Below are 19,281 nucleotides of genomic sequence, written 5' to 3' on the forward strand. Positions count from 1 at the left end.
AGTGACTCAGTGGCAGGGCAGAAATGATTGCTCCTGGTTTTACGCTTGCTTCACTAGACTTGAGACCCAGGCCACGCTGCCTGCTAAAATGTTCCATTTGAAACCCACCCGGCTGAAACCCTGCGGCTGTCTGCTGCCGGAGGGCAGATGAGGTGATCATAGAGGTTCCTTCTGAACTTAAATCTGTGAAAACTCCCAAGCACTTCTCAGAGGGCATCACTCCTTCCTCTGCTCCTTCTGCTCCTAGGTATTGGGGAGGAAACGGCAGACACAGCAACAGCAAAATCTAGCCATCGCCACGAGCCAGAGCTTAGGGACCTACTGAGCGTGTCTGACCTGGAGTGCTCTCTCTGCATACGGTGAGTCACCAAAGGGCTTTTGCAGTGAGGGATAAACACCGAGCGGGGCCCCAGTTTGCTGGCCCAGATCTTTCGCTCACATCTTGCTGCAAAATTTTGCACGCCAAAGCACAGGCAAAGCTAAACGAGTCACGCACGGTAAAGCGTGCAGGACATGGATAACAATGTGTGGTTGGTCCCTTTGATGTCGATAACGGAGTCTGTTACCACCGGCTCATGAGTCAGCATTCCTAGTGCACTCGGTGTAATTCACTGTAATGAAAACACTAGGCTCCTGTAGGCTCGGAAGTGAGGGGCACCTTCTTTAACTGGGGACCATTGGGCATCTCTGTTGGAGAGAAACTCCAGGACTGGAATAGCAGGGGGCAATGCGAGTCTAACCAGAGGTGCATTGGCAGAGCTGTGTGTGCAGTGGAGAGGAAACTGGTACAGAAGACAGCATGCAACCAGATTGTTGGATAATATAGAGCAGGGAGTGGGCTGGGGCCATGTGGCTGCATGAGCTGATAGTGAAACTTGCCAAAGGGTGTGTTAAAATTAACTTCATTATCCATTTAACTCTTCGAGTACCTGGAACCGTTACACAGCTGTCCTCCTCGCCTCTCCTGAACGGTGGTGTTGGGTTTTGCTAGCCCGTGTGCTGCAACAAGAAGACAAAGATCTTTGCACATTGCAGTCTGGCTGCTCCTAATCCTTTCCCTGCGCCTAGTAGCTAGATGGGGGTTCAGAGCAGCAAACGGGCAACTTGGGAAATGTACCATCCCCCGTGTAAGTGAACTGAGGAGGGCGGAGTTAAAGGGGTGAATTTGGCCCAATGTACCTGAAAATTGCCAGTCGTTTAATCCCAGGACTATTTTTTGAGGAGGGGAACGAGGGATGTACAAGTGTCCAGAAGCCCAAACTGTAATGGAGAGAGAAGCCAGGAGAGAAGTGTTAGCTCAATGGTTGGTGCTTCCATTGGGCAGCATGTCCTGGCCCGTTAACATCTTCTTCGAGCAGCGGGCACTGGTCCAGGGCTCTCTGCTCTATGTCCCTCTTTGGTCCCTACTCTCTTGCTGGCCCATGACCTCCCTCCCTTCCCTGCACTCCTGGGTTTGTCCCAAGTAATCTGTTACTCTCCGTGTCTGGGTGGACCCTCCCCTCTTCTGGGGGAAGGCTGTCGGGGCCTTTGGTGGGTCCCTGCTGCCTGCTACGGAAAGTCACATAGGCCAGTCATTAGCGCTCTGCTGGGCGAGGAGATCCCTGGGAACGCTCTGGAGGCAGCACGCTTGGCCTTCGTCGGTGCTGGTGGGATGGAGCTTCTTACATTGCCTAACGCTGACCGCCCCAGTTGCCTCCAGAGGAAACCCCTGCCCTACCTCTAGGCAGGTGCAGTGAGAAGACAGCATGAGGTGGGATCACCAGGACTCCAGCAGGGATGGAAACAGAGCTCACACCTGGAGCAGAATGCTGTGGGGCTGACCTCCGAGGTTTTAGTGGTTTAACTCCATCGATCAGAGCCCAGGCTGCCGATCTGGGGCGGGTGATTTATACTTCTGATTAAGCAATAAGCTAGCATCACAGACAGGCTTCAAACAGGAGCATTCAGCTAACTAAGCAGCAGGCCAAGGTCGGCGTGTTCCCTCACAAACGGCTGGCCTCTCCCAGCAGCGAGAAAGGAGATCTGGGACATGGCTCTTCCCTGTAAGAAGGGGAAGTGGTACATGTGAGGCAGCCATGGTCACATGCTGCCTTTTCTCCGGTTTGGGTCTGACTGTGCACTGGCTCAGCGGAGCTACCCTTAACGCCCACCACCAGGGACGGGAGGAGAACTAGGCCTTGTGTTTGGATATGTTGGCCAGCAGCAGACAGGACCTGAGCAAACAGCTCTGCCAGGTCTCCTCAGTCCTGACCTTAAACCTGCTGCTCCCTCCTCGGGCCTCTGTTCAGCAGAGACCAACGGCCGCACTGCGCTTTTGCAATGTGGGCAACTTGTCCCTGAGCCGTGCCCCCGAGACCACCCTGGGACTTCAGATCAGCCTCTGAACCCAGGAGCGGTGGCGTGAAGCGCTAATCCCTCTGGACGACCCAGCCCTGGTCTGCAGCTCGAGGGCTGGTTATTTTTTAAGCCTGAGTTCCCTCAATTAAAAATAACAGTGCGACTAATCCGTTAGGGCAGACGTCAGTTCGACGAGAGGAAATGGTGTGTGCGAGCCAAGATGCCGCATGGAGCTTGGGCCTCCTGGCAAACTGGTGTCAAGTGCTGGCAAGTTCTGGGAATAACCTGCTGGGCGGGCTGCTCCTGGCGAAGGGGAGACGGCCACTGATAGGAAAGCGGAGATGTTCAGTGATGTTATTTAATGCGAACGTGAGGCTCTGGGGCAAAGTCACGGAGCGTGATGGGGTCAGTTGTCTCCCAGGCATGGTACGTTTCCTCTACAGTCAATTGCCCGCTAGGAGGCTGGTAGGGGCGTGAGCACCAGGTGCAGGAGAGCTGGCTTGCGTTGTAGGATGGAGGTGCTGGGCAGGTGTCAGAGGGTGAATTCTCTCTGTCTATGGTAATTCTATGGCTCCGTTTTCCATAGCCCCTGACTGCTTCACCCTCTTAAAGCTATGTATCCTCCCAGCACCCCTGTGAGGGAGGGAAGGGCTGTTAGTCCTGTTTTACAGATGGCCAGCTGAGGCAGACAGACTGACTGTGAATCTGTGCTTCCCCTTGTTCAGCCCCTTCCTTCATCGACTAGGGAGAGAACGGGATTGTCTGCATTGCCTTCAACATGCTCCTAACAGTGTGATAATGACTGTAGTCTAATCTCATGCTTCAGGGCTTCAGCCAATCACTTGCAGGGGGCAGGAAGGAATCCCGCCCCCCCCAACATACACTTTGAATCTTTTTTCTCCCCAACTTCCTCTGAAGCATCAAAGATGAGACATGATACTGGCCGGGGTGGACTGGTGCTCTGGGCTGGTACAAACAATTGTCTGTCTTAGATGCCTGGCTGGTGGGTCTTGCTCATATGCTCAAGGTTTAACTGGTCGCCCTAGTCAGGGTCAGGAAGGAGTCTGCCCCCGCTGGCTGGCTGGGACCTTGGGAGTTTTTCACCTTCCTCTGCAACATGAGGCTGGTTCCCCTGCTGGGCTCATGAAGCTCTGTCTCACCTACTCAGTTCCCTGCCATTGCAGGGCATCGGTGGGATCTCTGTCTCGCTTGTACTTGATACCTGTGGCACACAGCAGTTTAGTCTCCTGAGGACTGAAATGCTTTAGTTTAAGGGAAATCACTGGGCTCGACATAGGGGGATTTGGGGGCAAGTTAATGGCCTGTGATACAGGGGTGGTCAGACTAGATCTAATGGTCCCTTCTGGGTTTATATGACTTTGTGACTCACCCAAGAGGCCGATGGCAGGGCAGTACTTGAACTCAGGTGTCCGCTAGCACTCTAACCAGTGGCCATCCTTCTTCTCTAGCTCTAAGAGCCTCCCTCCCTCCCCCAGCAGTGAGAGTCATTCATAGAACAAACTAACGAGCAGATCCCCAGTAAAGTGCTTGTCCCCTTTCCGGGGTGTTGGCTCCAGCCTCTGCCAGGTCCCCAGTAAAGCATCCTGACAGGTCGCATAGCAGGTGAGTCCTAGGTGCCATAGGGCACAGCTGGAGCTGTTAAGAGCGTGGTGGGTCCTTCTTGAGCTCTGGCTACGGAGAGCCATGGGTCAGTGGTGGCCAAGGTGCACCTCTGGTGGGTTTGTGAGCAGCGTAGAACTCGATCTCCGTTCTCCAGCAGTGGCCGACCGCTGCCCCTCAACACCCTGGTCCGTTGGCTGCCAGGGCATGGTAACTCCATCTGCCGTGGCTGCCAGCAAAGCAGTGCCCTCGCTTGCAGCTGGGGCAGATTGCAGCAGCTCAAGGTGTGCATTTGCGAGCCTCCCACGCATCCTTTACACTGGCTGCCCAGAGAGCAGACGCACTTTGCTGGCATACAAAACCTTAACTAGACTGGGACCCAGTTACCTGGGGGGGCCTGTTCTCCTCTGCTCTCCTTCCTGGGCTTTCACCTCTTCTAAGGCCAAATCGTGGCCTGTAACTAACTCCACGCACCCCACTTCCACCCTCCTTCCTTTGGTTTGCTCACCCTTGTGCCCGTTGTTCCACAGGATGTTCTTTGAGCCAGTGACCACGCCCTGCGGCCACACCTTCTGCAAGGAGTGCCTGGAGCGCAGTCTGGACCACAGGCCCAACTGCCCACTCTGCAAACAGAGCCTGAGAGAGGTAAGAGGAAGCCTCTGGTGACTCTATGGGTTGGAGCAGAAGGGAGATCGGAGCACTGCTGTTAGCACGCTCCAGGTGGGAAAGCTGCAGGACTGGAAGGGTGTGCACCCCTCGCAGTGGCAATATTGGCCAACGTAGGAGGGTGTAAGAGTAGGGCTGTGCTGTACGTTGGCAAGCAGTGTTCTCTGCCAGATGGGGTCCTGGGTCTGCACCTGTACGTGTGATCATATCCTACTATTTCACACCACGTGCAATTAGACTGAGGAACTCATCCCCACAAGACTAGTTGAGGCCAAGAATTTAGCTAGATTCACAGAGGAACTGCGCATTTATATGCATCTAGGGTTATAATAGTGAAGACTAACAAAAATGGAAGGGGATTAAAACCTTATGCCTCCGGGACTAGGAGAATCTCTAAATGACAGGGATTAAGAGGAGACCATCATGAAGCAAATTATCTCAGGGGTTTCTTGCACCTTCCTCGGAAGCATCTGATATTGGCCACTCTCAGAGACAGGATACTAGGCTAAATGGACCATAGGTCTGATCCACTCTGGCAATTCCTTTCCTATAACACCTAATCCTATTACATCTGTGGGAAACCCTCCTAGAGCTGGAATGGGAGGAGCCCACGTCACTGGGAGAAGATTTTGGGCTCTCTCCTTGCCATTCTTTTATCTGAAATTGCCTTTGGCTCCATGAGGGGTGGGGATAGTTCCCAGCTTCAGTTGGGCCCCTGGACTTCCCTGAATGTTTTTGTCCAAGGTTGTATGTCTTTCTTTCTCTTTCATCCAGTATTTGAAGGCTGGGAAGTACAACCCCACCGTGCTGCTGGTGGAGATCATGGTGGCCACCTTTCCCTCGCAGCTGGCAGACAGGAAACGGGTGCATGAGGCTGAGATGGCAGAGCTCTCAAAGTAAACAAAGAATGTCTTCAATATGTATGTGTATGTGCGGTGGGGATTGGGGGTGGGAGAGCGAGTGTATGTGCACGTACCGTAATGTGGCCAGGGGAGACCTTCAGTCTCAATGGGGCCTTCAGAGAACAGAGAGGATCCCACTGAGAAGCTGCTGCCTGGTGGGGTTCTTGCCACTGGGCCTCCATATCAGATCAGCTGGATTGCTTCATTGGCAGAGTTATACTCCCTGGATAATCTGAGGCGATGATTTACTGTTCTGCGAGGCCAGAGCATTGTTTCTTCATGTTTCCTCTTGGCGGAATGCAATATTAAAGAGCTGGTTTGTGAGAATGGCCAGGTCCTGCTAAATATAACTTGACTCCTTGAGATGTGGTGTCCTCCGCTTTTCCATGTGCTGCTCTTGCCATGTCCGCACGGAAAAGGGGTGAAGTTTCAAAGTGACCGAGAATTTCTTTCCTGTCATCCCCTTCCCTGCAGCCTGACCAAGAACATCCCCATCTTCGTGTGCACCATGTCTTTCCCGGGCATCTCGTGCCCGCTGCATGTCTTTGAACCTCGCTACCGTCTCATGATGCGGAGGTGCCAGGAAACCGGCACGAAGATGTTTGGCATGTGTATGTATGAGAATGGGAAGAGGTGAGCGACAGACCAAGGCACCAACTGCAGCTGTGTTCTCATCCCTCCATCTGTAACTCCCTCCTCCTGCTACCCACCCATCATCCTCTCAGACCTATCAACTACCCCACCTTTTGCTGTAGCCATGTCAATTCCTGTGTCTTTGTCTTCCAAAATAGTAGCTGTCAGTCTAGGGGCCCTGTGACGTCCACGAGGGGCCAGTCAATGCTGGAAGAAAGATGGTCCAGTGGTTAGGGCCAGTTGCAGCAGTGCTGTGGTCTAAAACTCTACCAGCTTATCTGTTGGAAACCCTGTTAGGAGAATGACCCCACAGTGAAGGGAGTTTGGAGGGTGGGGAAAAGAAGCCCCACAGTTCCTCCAAGAGGCGCCTCTCTAGTTAGAATATAAGAACATAAGAACGACCGTACTGGGTCAGACCAAAGGTCCATCTAGCCCAGTATCCTGTCTGCCGACAGTGGCCAATGCCAGGTGCCCCAGAGGGAGTGAACCTAACAGGTAATGATCAAGTGATCTCTCTCTTGCCATCCATCTCCATCATCTGACAAACAAACAGAGGCTAGGGACACCATTCCTTACCCATTGTGGCTAATAGCCATTAATGGACTTAACCTCCATGAATTTATCCAGTTCTCTTTTAAACCCCATTGTAATCCTATAGTTCCTTTCAGAGCAGCACTGACAGGCTCCAAAAGATAAAACCCCTCCCTGCTGGCGGGAAGCTTGTGGACTGCCCACCTGGATCACAAGGGTCAGAGATGCTCAGGGCTCCACCAATGATGTGGGGAGCCCTGAGTAAAATATAGCCGTAGTCCCCGGTAGCGTAGCTTGGACATAATTTGGTGTCCTGGACGCTGGAGGAATCACTCCCTTGCAGATGTATCTGGCTTAGTGGAGGGTATTACAGATTGACAGGTATCTTCTCTGTGCATGGGGCCTTCATCCAGCCAGTTACTGGGGCTTTTTCTTCTTTTTTGTGTGGAGAGATGCTCTCTCATTGCTCTCATGCTTACGCTCCCCCCCCACTCCCTTCTCATCCGCTCCAGTTTCGCGGACTACGGCTGCATGTTGGAGATTCAGCACATAGAGTTCTTGGCCGATGGGCGATCCCTGGTGGACACGATAGGAAGGCGTCGGTTCCGGGTGCTGAGACGGGGACACAGGGACGGCTACAACACTGCTGATATCGAGTACCTGGAGGATGAGAAGGTGAGGGCAGCCCATGGAGGGCTGCTGAATAAATGCACAGCAGGGGCAGTAGCAGTCATTCAGTGGGGCAGACCACCGGTGAAATGGGGCAATCCCAGAACGGTGAATTCTGGCGCATGGGAATGTTCTCTCCAGGCGCGTTTCTGGGGCTCAGAATGTCCGTTCGCTGCAGCCATCTGCTGCTGGCTCATCCCTTGCTGCTTTATAATCTTCCCAGGCTTAGAGCGTGCTGGGGTTTCCAAGAACGGACTTCAGCCATTCACCCACGTTGGCCTCCTTGCACCCAATGCCTAACTGGCTATCCCCACCTCTGTGCTGCAAGCCAGGTTTGTCATGGAGGGCATCCCTTCCCCCCGCTGGCCGTATAGCTCACCAATGGCACCAGTGGTGGTGAACGAGGAACTAGTGCTGTGCACTGGTGAGCATGGGATCTGCCCCCTCCGCGGGTGAGCTGACCCAGGCCAACTTCTGCTGATTGCAGCCTTTTGAGGAGTCACTAAATGGACACAGTGCTGTGGGGGTGGGTGGCTGGAATGACAGCAGTATCATGCTGGGTGAGCGCTGCCTGCTGGTGAGAGGAACCTCATCAGTACCCATGATGCTCCTGCATGTACTATGTTACTGAACCAGTTTATCTGTTCAAAATCTTCATTAATGATCTGGAGGATGGCGTGGACTGCTCTCTCAGCAAGTTTGCAGATGACACTAAACTGGGAGGAGTGGTAGATATGCTAGAGGGAAGGGATAGGATACAGAGGGACTTAGACAAATTAAAGGATTGGGCCAAAAGAAACCTGATGAGGTTCAACAAGGACAAGTGCAGAGTCCTGCACTTAGGATGGAAGAATCCCATGCACTGCTACAGACTAGGGACCGAATGGCTAGGCAGGAGTTCTGCAGAAAAGGACCTAGGGGTTACAGTGGACAAGAAGTTGGATATGTGTCAACAGTGTGCTCTTGTTGCCAAGAAGGCTAACGGCATTTTGGGCTGTATGAGTAGGGGCATTGCCAGCAGATCGAGGGACGTGATCATTCCCCTCTATTCGACATTGGTGAGGCCTCATCTGGAGTACGGTGTCCAGTTTTGGGCCCCACACTACAAGAAGGATGTGGAAAAATTGGAAAGAGTTCAGCGGAGGGCAACAAAAATGATTAGGGGGCTGGAGCACATGACTTATGAGGAGAGGCTGAGGGAACTGGGATTGTTTAGTCTGCAGAAGAGAAGAATGGGGCGGGGGGGGGGGAGATTTGATAGCTGCTTTCAACTACCTAAAAGGGGGTCCAAAGAGGATGGAACTAGACTGTTCTCAGTGGTACCAGATGACAGAACAAGGAGCAATGGTCTCAAGTTGCAGTGGAGGAGGTCTAGGTTGGATATTAGGAAAAACTTTCACTAGAAGGGTGGTGAAGCACTGGAATGGGTTCCCTAGGGAGGTGGTGGAATCTCCATCCTTAGAGGTTTTTAAGGCCCGGCTTGACAAAGCCCTGGCTGGGATGATTTAGTTGGGGATTGGTCCTGCTTTGAGCAGGGGGATGGACTAGATACCTCCTGAGGTCCCGTCCAACCCTGATATTCTATGATTCTAACAAAAATCCCTGTGTTGCTTTCTTCTCCTCTCCTGTCTTCACCGCTCCTACACTCTCTCCTTCCAACTCCCTCCCCCTGATCCCTCACCCCCTCCCCTGTGTGCTCCCCTTCACGCTTCCTTCCACGCTGCTTTCTCCTCCCCGCTGGCCAGGTGGAAGGGGAAGAACTGGCTGAGCTGCAGCATCTGCACGAATGCACCTACCAGCAGGCGCAGAAGTTTTGTGAACATGGGGATGCCGCCTTGAGGCAGATTCTGATGCACCGCGGACCCCTGCCTGAGAAGGAAGAGGACATCCAGGTAATGAGGGAGTTGCTGGCTGGGCGCCTACGGGAGGCTGCCTTCTTAGAAATACACGTACAGATTTCACAGCTGCAATGGCCAGAAAGGGTCAATCGTGAATCTCTCATCTGAGCTCCTGCATCACCTGGAGCCCCGGGGTGGAAGTAGAGCAGACGTTTAGAAAGACATCCAGTCTTGATCTCCAAGCGGAAGAGGATCCGCCATGTCCCTTGAGGAGCTGGTGCAGTGGTTAATTACCCTCACTGTTAAAAATTTGCATCTGATTTCCAGCTTGAATGTAGCTGACTTCAACTTGCAGCCATTGGATCCCAAGATGCCTCTGTCTGCTAGATTAAAGACCTCTCATAGCAGAGATATTCCTGTCTAGGCACTTAGAGACGTCATGAAATCACTCCTGGATGAGCTCCTTTAGTCTCTCATTGTGAGGTGTTCTCCCGAACTGAGTCACTCTTACAGATCGACTCTGAATCCTCTCTGACTTGTCAAAATCTAACCGGCACCAAGCAGAACCTGCCATTACAAAATAAAAGGGACGGGTGCCCAGGGCAGGAGCAGCAAAGGGGCCGGCAGGTTGAGAGTGAGGTGCATTGGGGGAGCCCAGGACTGGACCAGCAGGTCACACCATCATACATTAGCAGAGCTGAGGGGAATGGAGTTTGCACTCCGCGTTACTGACCAAAAATACTTGGGTGGCTATTTTCTGCCTAATTGTTTGTTTGCTGTAAAAGTGCCTGGAGTCCCAATTGGGGATCAAAGCTCCATTGCGCTAGGTGCGGCAGCTTGTGCCTGCCCCAAAGAGCAATTTATTACTCTCTCCTTTTTAAAACAAGAACAGGGTTGAGGATAGTGATATGGTCACAGGGGAAACTGAGCTCCTCTGCATGCCAAGATGAATTGCTTGGGGAACCTACTATGATCTCTAAACCCTGCAAGGGGTCTGAGCTGGAGCGGGGGCAGGGGGGGAGCGGGGAGATCCTTTCAGTGGATATATCTCAATCCCAGGTGCACGACAATGAGTTTTCACTGTCCTGGTGAATATATCATCTGTAAGACCCATTTGCCTGGTTTTAGAGTATACGCTGCGGGACGAGCCATTCCCCACAAAGCTCTTGCTGTTTGGTGGGGACCCTAGAGGTGACAAATAAGTCAATGTGTCCTGCCTCGTCTAGTTTTTGCTCCTGTTGCTATTTAGAGAGGATTTTCCTTGCCAAGCATCATTTTTAGTGCTGGTGTGTGACCCTCAGCCATCTAACAGTTGGCCCACAGATATTTTTAAACTGTTCCTGGAATCAAAATTTAAAAAGTAAATATTTGTGGCTCCTTCAAGGAAATGGCCTCTCTGGCTAGGGCCGAGGTGCCCCAGGGGCTGGATCCAACTCGCTTGTCACATGCTTCTGGTGGATTCAGACTCTGCAGAACACAAGCTTCCCTTTTCTTAAGCAAGTACATTTCTACTGGTTGCAAAGAGTCTCTCCTGGATGTGACTGGACCTTACCCTGCCTTAGACAGCCTGAAACGAGAGGCAGGCCCTGTCCTCATTCCCCTGAGTGGGGTGTTTTCTCTTAAACCTGGTTATATTTTAAAGAGTGTGGTTTTCAGATTACTTAAGTGCCCAACTGCGCACCTAAATGGCATGAACAGGTGCTGCAGTGCCGCATTCAAGTCCAGGAGCTGCATGTGCAGATGGCCAAACAAAGGGCAAACATAAGGTCCTAAAGATACCCTGGGTAAGGCTTTCCCCACTGAGAACTGCTGTAGGCAACACTCTCCTTTCTGGACACAGTGCACACTGCTCTGGGGCAGCCCCAGTGAGGCTGTGTGGGTATTACAGAGGAGAAGATCTGGGCCCCTGCTCAGCAAAGCAAGGAGCTTATCTGAAGACCCAGAAAGGGGTGTTTTGAGTAAGGAATTGGCATGTTTGCAGCCCCTTTTCCGGCCATAACTGCACTTTTCCGGCCAGGGGCACCGTGTGGTCTATTTGTCTGAGTCTTTCAGTTCTGGAGCCTGGATTCTGTTCTGCAATGAGCCTGGCCCTTGACGGGTAACTAAGATGTCCAAGCAGACACCTGACTAAAAATGGTCTGACGGGGCGATCCTGTCGACCAGGGGCATAATGCCTCCTACAGGATATCCCACAGGTTCCAGGCCCTACTGCCTGAGCTCGTGTCAAGCTCCCGCCCTCTTTCTTCTCTCTCCCCTAGGCCACCAAAGATGGACCAGCTTGGTGTTGGTGGCTTATTTCCATCTTGCCCCTGGACCCATCCGACCAGCTCCGGCTCTTTGCCACCACCTCGCTGCGGGCCCGCCTCACTCAGCTGAAGCACATCCTGACCGGCATTCTGCAGCGCCGCGATTACGGCCACCAACTCGCAGACCTCCGCCCGAGAGGCAGGATCTAAAATCCAGGGCATTGCCGGTGCCTTGGCCAACTCGACAAGCACTTTGGGAGGGCCGGCCACGGGTGGGTTGGAGATGTTGCCCGTTTTATTTCTGTGTTTGGCCTCCATGTTTTTACTGTCTTTTCTTCCTCACACTGACCTCAGCAGCCGGCCGCGCGCAAGCCTCTCCGGCAAACAGAGCTGGAAAGGGCACGCAGTGGCAGCTAGACTCCTTGATTGATTAGTGATACCATGCCGTCCATGCAGTCTTGATAAGCTGCTTAGGGGATTTAGGAGCATCTCACTAGGTCTGAGGAAGGTAGCAAGTCTGAAGGTGGGGCCAGGCTAAGGACACTGGCTTGCCTCTATGAGCCAAAGCCCCATGCCAAGTTATTTTGGTATCAAGAAATCTCAAGGGCAACTAGAAATGAATGCCAGGTGTCGCGTTGTTTTGGACTCTTCCACATTCAGGGTCACTAGTGTTTGCTAGCTTGTCCCAGTCTCTGCATGCTAGGTGAGGAAAAGGGGCTTTAAATCATTGGAAGCGTTGTAACAGGAGGGGGGAGGTTTCAGTAGCTTCCCGTGAGTTAGAATTGGTGCCTTTAATCATGAGTTTGATCTGATAGTCCATAAAAAAGAGAATTAAGTTAAATTAATTAAATTAAATAAAATAATCGGATCTTCTCAGGTCAGCTTCTAACAGCTGCTTATGGCCAAAAATCCCGAAAGAGAAGTTGCTACTTTAATATACCCAGTTCAGTACGTTCCCGTCTTTCAGGTTTGCTTCCTTCTCTGCTTTTGTTTGGGTGTCTGAATTTGCAGAAAGTTTCTGCCCCTTATTCAGTCTGGCAATGCTAAGAGATGCTGCTGCGTTGCTCTTGCAAGGGTCAGCCACCCGTTTCTCATGGACTCAGAGACTTTAAGGCCAGATGAGACCATCGTGATCATCTAGTCTGACCTGCACGTTGCAGGCCATAGACCTTCAATCGCCCACTCCTGTCATAGACCCATAACCTCTGGCTGAGTTACTGACGTCCTCAAAGCATGGTTTAAAGGCTTCAAGTTACAGAGAATCCACCACTTACATTAGGTTAAACCTGCAAGTGACCCATGCCCCATGCTGCAGAGGAAGGCAAAAAACCTCCCAGGGTCTCTGCCAATCTGACTTGGGGGGAGGAGGGAGATTCTTTTCTGACCCCAACTATGGCGATCAGTTAGACCCTGGGCATGTGTGTGAGACCTGGGAAAGAATTCTCTGTAGGGACTCAGAAACCTCCACATGTAGTTTCCATCTGCTCCAAGAGGAATGCCATGGACCGAGGAAGGCAGGGAGAGTTTGCTCAGATGAGAGGCGTGCCAAAGAGGCCGCGGTTGGATCTGGATTGAGTTTAAGCTGGGGTTCTGCTTCTGGGCCAGCTCATTAAAAGCTTTGGGTTTGAAGGCACCAAAATCTCAGGCAGTTTGGCCCACAAATAATTTTATGAGATTTCTGACATCTTGAGTGGTGGAAATCTTGTGAGAGCAGCATTTCTTGTGATATTTCTGCCATTTTGGGCTGAAATCTTTTGTCCTGAGATTTTGACTGCAGTTTGAACTGAGATCAGAAGATGAGGTTCTTCCAGTTTCGGATGCAACCTTCAAATGAAACCGAGAGAGACAGGTTTGGGGCTGGGGCTTCAAATCTAAATGTCCATAAATTCAGCGTGGTTCGGTTGAGCTGATCTGGGATTCTTCTGGCTAGTGATGGGCCCGTGATGCTAAGGTTGATCTGGATCTAAACTTCTCCGTAGCAGGCGAGCAAGAGTCGAGTGCCTATGACTCATTTCCTCTTGTCACTTAATACAATGGAATGAGATGAAAGGTGGAGGAAATGAGCTAGGAGTTTGTGGCTGCTTTTCTGTAGATGATCTAGACTGGGTCGTTTTCTCTCCCAACAACATTATTTCTAAGGGGTTGGGTTTAATTTTATTTAGTTCTTTATTTAAAAAATAATCAGTCGCTGGGTTACGGATTTGCCAGGATCTCATCCCTGCCTGCCCCATCTGTCCCAACTACCATCAGGAGGCTCCATGTGCTATCGTGAGAGGCCAGTCTAGGCCATGCTGCCTGGCCTGTTGCCCCATGATCTCTGGAGCAAGGTGGGGCTGTGGTGGTCTCCACTGGAGGAGCTCTTCCTCTGTTTTCTTTTTGGGCCTCATCCTCAGCTACTCCCGTTTACACCAGCAGAGTATCTGGCGTATGAGCTCGGATCTAGAATGGTTCAGGTGATCATCTCTCACCGGGTTCAGTATTATTTGTACCATGTAGGAAAGGATTGAGAATCTCCAGCCCCTCTGCCCGCTCCACCCTGATCCCCTCAGTTCAGGCATCTCTGCTCACCCTCAGCACCCTTCTTCCCCCACCACTCCAGCGTTGGAGGTTTGATTCCCTACTTCCCAACAAAGTGCCTTGCTTGGGGGATGACCGTCCAGACTAGCTGAGGCCTGCAGTTCCTGAGAAGCTGAAGACAGAATGGGGTGGCTGGTAAGGATGGGTCAAAGCTGGATTTTTGTCTTCACCCCTGGACTTGGCTTTTCCCTCTCATGCTTTGCCCCTGTTACTACAGCACTGGGCCCATGGTGATCCCCGAAGGCGACCGTAGTGGCGCGACAACGGGGACTGAGGGGCTCTGGCTGCCTGGCCTGTGGGGGAACCCCCAGAGTTTTGGGTAGGATGAGGGCAGGGGTGACCACACGGGGGGGCCGCAGTGGATTACTGAAGGGACTGGCTGCTGCTGCTGGGAATGGAAATAATGAAGGGGGTTTGAAAGCCAATGGCAAACGCACAGATTTCTCTCCACTGAACTTCGGGAAGTGCCTTTAATTTATTTGTGGCAGGTGTGATCGGTTCACCAAGCTGATCAGAAGGCTCTTAAGCACTGGGGTTTCCATTCGCCACCCCAGCCCCTTCCTGTGGCCTCAAGCTGCAGATTCCACTGGCCAACGTGTTCACCCTACACCTCGTTCATCCCCTGTGACCCCCCCGGTTCGCTGTCATGCCTATTCTGGTAGCACAGGTAAGATGTGGCGGGGGCAGTGTCTGGAAGTTGCTGCTAAGACTTTGCCATTTAGCAGTAGTGATCTAGCTTAGGAATTGGCAAGCCCCAGGGAGGGTGACCACCGGAGCCTCTTCTCCTTCCACGTCTGCGTCTGGTAGAGACTCGTTGGAATCGCTCCAGTTCGCTTGGAGTCCATTTGGATTTTTATGAGCAGGATTTTTCTCTTTGAACAAAACTTTCCATATTGTCAAAGAAATAAAGGAGGGTGTTTTGTGTTGTGCCTGTTTGAACACTGACTGGGTTGGTTTGATTCCTTCCTCTGAGTCCCTCTCAACCAAAGCTTGAGCAGAAGCCCTCATGCGGCAGCTGGGCCCTTGACAGATGCATGGAGCGGTAACGCTCCTGCCCTAAGACATTCACAGTCTGGCTTAGACACAGCACAGGCAGGAGAGAGGATCGGGGTGGGAGGCTGAGTGAGGAAGAACTGGGAGGATAGGGAGGGAGGTTGGCTCAAAGAAGGAGGAAGTGTTAGGACTGGTACACAGGGAGAGCTATAAACGCTCTGGAGCTGTGTCCTGGGCTCAGTTCAGCCACAGCGCTGAAGGAGGTGGCTGCTGGGAAACGGGGGGCGTTCCACTGATTCCAACCAAGGTGCTGGGCAGCCCCGTGCCCACAGCATCCCCATTGCTTCCCAAGCCAGAGCTGCAGTTGCAAACAGCTCCCCAGCTCTTGTGCCACCAATGCAGGAGGGAGGGTGTGCAAGGAGCTTCCCTGCACCTTAGGTGCCCTGCAAAAGGGCCAGAGACAATGGTAGTCCATGCATGCTGGGGCACATGTTGCCCCAAAGAGGGCAGAGAGGAGTGGGAGGGAGACAATGTCATCCAGATCCACCAGCTCTCAGAACTTGGCAGTCCTGCCTGCACCCACACTCTGTGCGCCGTCCTGTGGCGGGAGTGAGCTCCTGGGGGCTTAGGTGCCACAATGCCCCCTACGGGACCAAGGGTCACCACCTAACCCAGTGCGATCACTGATCGTGTGCTAAGAAGCGGCTTGATAAAGAGCCACCCCCCAACCTCTTTCTTAGTAAAGCTCCAGGAGAAATGCCATCTCCAGGGAATGCCACCCTGGCTGTTACGGCATGTGGTGGCCTGATGCCCACCCATTCCCCAAGGGGGATGTTCTTGGAATCCTCCACCCACAAAATCCAACCACGAAAAAGAGAAAACCTATTCCTGTCTTGCCTGGTGCAGAGAGCAGCGCCAGCCCAGGGCTTGCCTCCAGCTCAGCAACTGGGGAGAGCGGGAAACGTGTCTGGGCTTTTCAGGTAAAAGCTTAAAAAGAAACACCACAAAGGGTGGGAGAATCCACTGTGCTGCAGCACGTTTCTAAGGAAATGTCCCCTGGGACAGGGACTCCTGCCCCAAGCCTGGCCTGTATCAGGCTCATGGCTGCAGGAGGCTCTCTGCAATCTTCATCAAAGGGCTTGAGGGCTGCAGAATCCCTTTGGGGTAGGGCAGGAGGAGCAAAGGCAGCTCACTCAGGCCTCGACTCAGCAAATAGCCCCCACCTTGACCTTGACTCTCAGTACATTGCTGAGTTAGGGTCTTTGGCATTAGTTAAATAATGACATAGTTTGAGCCTTTACATGCCCGCAGCCAGGTGGAGACGGTCCTGCCGCGGGAGAGGAGTGGGGCAGTTCCCAGGAGCTGGCCTCTCACTAAATGCTCTGGGCGGGCCCCAGGATTTTCCAGTGAGAGAAGAGGAACAACCAGGTGGATGCTTTGGGAGCAGAACGCCGGGTTAGCTACACTTGGGAGCGTTCCTGCGCTGCAGAGGAAGGAGGGGAGGCCGGTTAAAGGTTGTTTGCAAGGACTTGCCACAGTACAACGCAAAGGCAAGCGGTGGGGAAGTTCTCTTCCCTGCACAAGGACGCTGTGCCTTGGGTACGCCACTTGCTGCAGAAACCTAAGCACAATCAGCCCTGAGGCTGAGGTAGCCCAAGTGTCTCAACTACTCTGCGTTCACAGCCACCCCTTCTCCCTCAGCCTAGGGAGGGAGGAGGGAGGCTCAGCGATGGAGGATTAACAATAATATTAAAGCTTTTGCAAGCTCGCTTCTCCGTACGGCAGCGTCTGTCCCTCTGCCCCCTATTGGGTAGAATGTCGGACTTGCTCACGCCCTGCGACTCTGTCGCCCTCCAGGGGCTGCAACCTACAAAGAGGTTCTATGCCCTGGTGCGCGATGATGGGGATTTTCCTTTAGCACACGTGGGTGGGGGCTCCATCTTTTGGAGCAGGGCCTGAGTTCAAGTCTCACTCTTGCACGGTGGTAGATGGGGGAGCCTGTAGTTTCATCTGCCACTTCCCCAGCTGCAGCCGGTCCTTGCTGGCACGAGTGGCTGTACATTCCACTATGTTCTGCCTGGTTTCCCCTCAAAAACAGCGCTGAAAACGTGAGTGTCACCAAACCTGATGCAAGTTTCAGAGTTCCTGTTTCCCTACAGTGCTGCCCTGTTTCCACTAGGTGGCACGAGGGGGCTGAAGACAGGCCAAAGGGAAAGGTGGGAGAGAAAAGAAGTGGTACACTTAGTCACTCTAGTGTGTGCCTGCTCCTTTCATTCTTAGGGTGACCAGACAGCAAGGGTGAAAAATGGGGATGGGGATGGGGGGTAATAGCCACCTAGATAAGACAAAGCCCCAAATATTGGGACTGTCCCTATAAAATCGGGACATCTGGTCACCCTATTTTCTGCATCCTGTCCCCCTAAAACATCAGTGCCCCCCGACCCCCAAATCAACGGTACAGTCACAGTAAGGATGAAGGAGTCCCCCAGATGTCTATGCATGTACGCATCACTATATATACAGTTCAATAAATATGGGTGTAGAGATATGCATGTTTATATATTTACACAACAGACACACACACATCAGCTCTTTACATGTCATTAACGGTACATTTCTTATGCGATCTGAAAATGAATCTCCCTGTTCCTGCCTGGGTTGTAGTCCTGGCCAATTGTTTTTGTCAGCAAACGGAGCCGGTATGGTTGGGAAGGCAAAGGAGGGCAGTGACAACCCGGAACCCCTTGAACGTGAGTGTCTCGGTATGTTTTGCAGTCCCTGCATTGATCAGCCCATCTGGTGCATGGGGCTCAGATGTGATGGGGTTGGGGCGGGAACACATGTCTAGGCAGAGACTACAGTTGAGTAGGAGCACAGCAGGGAGGAAAGGGGCAACTCACAGGTCAACCTCCCCAGGTCAGTGTCAGTCTCCCCATTTCAGGGATGGGGAAACTGAGGCACAGAAGTTCCCTACATTGCCCTACAGAAGTTCCCTACATTGCCCAGCAGGCCAGCGGATCTCCTGAGTCCTTTCGCCTGCCTCCGGCACCGCACCCAATTCCTCTCCTCCTCTAATCTTGGTGGGAGATGTTCCTTCTGCAGCCTGCGTTTTATATCGGAAAAAACCTTAATGCCAAACTGCATGTGAATTGCAACACCCTGGCATGCAAAACTCTGGAACACTCCCACCATGTGGCAATTTGGAGGTATAACACTATTGCTATGAGCTACCAGACCCGTACAGGTCTCTTCCTCACTCCGGAATAATAAAGAGATTAGAAAACCCCCCAACTGGATTTCTCCATCTCACTTAAACTGAAACTTTTATCTTTCTTCCATCAGCTGCTTTCACGAAGAAACCCCAATAGCAGCTTCCCCAGTCTAAGAGGCTGGGTGAGAAATTAGCTAAGCAGGTGAGTAATTAATACAGCAGGTGTCTGGCTGGGTCTTGTGTTTCGTTAGTGTTTGGCATGGCTCCCAACTAATTAGACTGGCCAGTTCTTGAGATAGAGGGAAATAAACAGACGATTGTTCAGGTTAAGATCCGCTGCTTGTTAAAGACAAGCTTTTGCCTAACGTGAACCAGATTGCATTTTAAGGTTAAGAGAGGCAACCAGAGGGGAAAACCAAAACCAAACCGCCACCTAGTTTCCTATGTATCATAGGGAAAAAAATGAGTATAACTCAAGACTGAGAGTACTGCTCTTGTCCCCCTGCGGTGAGATGTAGCTTGGCCTCCAGTGCTCTGAAATACCTTACGTAAGCAAGAGGAAATAACATCAACTGGATGTGTCTTCACTTCCAAGCAGGCCCACCCCTGGAATAGACTCAAACCCAAGCAACCACCAGCCACGGAAAGGCCACGTAAACCCCTGCTGGAGCTGTTTGAACAGAAGCTGCCTGCACCCTCGGAGGAAATGGCCCCCATTGTTTCCCCCACTGAACTGAAGGGGCTTGCTGTCCTCTGGGGCTGAGTCCCGGGAGTCCTGCAGTGAGACGTCCCTCCTCCGCCTTCTACTGGGTTTTATTAAGGCTTGCTTTATCTCTGCTGCTGCCTTACCGTTTCAGGAGGGAACCCCCAAGAAGCAAACACAGAGCTCAGAGGAGGCACCTGGAGAATAGCAGCAGCTGCTGTGAGGCGGCTTGCGGGTTGCATGAAGCTCTGTGGCGTGGCGGTTTGAAATCTGGGCCATGGAGACGTATGTAGTGGGAGCTCCGAAGTCGGCTGGGTCTGGCTACGTCCCAGAGCTCACACACATCCGTCTAGCG

The 19,281-nt window shown here is 52.3% G+C and overlaps 1 protein-coding gene across 1 annotated transcript in view; it reads left to right on the plus strand.

Moving 5' to 3' along the window:
- Positions 1-14,958, plus strand: part of LOC128841873 (LON peptidase N-terminal domain and RING finger protein 1-like) — a 31,583-nt gene extending 16,625 nt beyond the window's left edge. The window contains exons 6-12 of the mRNA XM_054037375.1: positions 248-359; positions 4,488-4,602; positions 5,398-5,519; positions 6,000-6,158; positions 7,202-7,364; positions 9,104-9,250; positions 11,455-14,958. Coding sequence (XP_053893350.1) covers positions 248-359; positions 4,488-4,602; positions 5,398-5,519; positions 6,000-6,158; positions 7,202-7,364; positions 9,104-9,250; positions 11,455-11,652 — 1,016 coding nt within the window. The 3' untranslated portion in view covers positions 11,653-14,958. The remainder of the gene's footprint in view (positions 1-247; positions 360-4,487; positions 4,603-5,397; positions 5,520-5,999; positions 6,159-7,201; positions 7,365-9,103; positions 9,251-11,454) is intronic.
- Positions 14,959-19,281: the final 4,323 nt, after the last annotated feature.

The sequence above is a fragment of the Malaclemys terrapin genome, chromosome 8, assembly GCF_027887155.1.
Source record: "Malaclemys terrapin pileata isolate rMalTer1 chromosome 8, rMalTer1.hap1, whole genome shotgun sequence".
NCBI lineage: Eukaryota > Metazoa > Chordata > Testudines > Emydidae > Malaclemys > Malaclemys terrapin.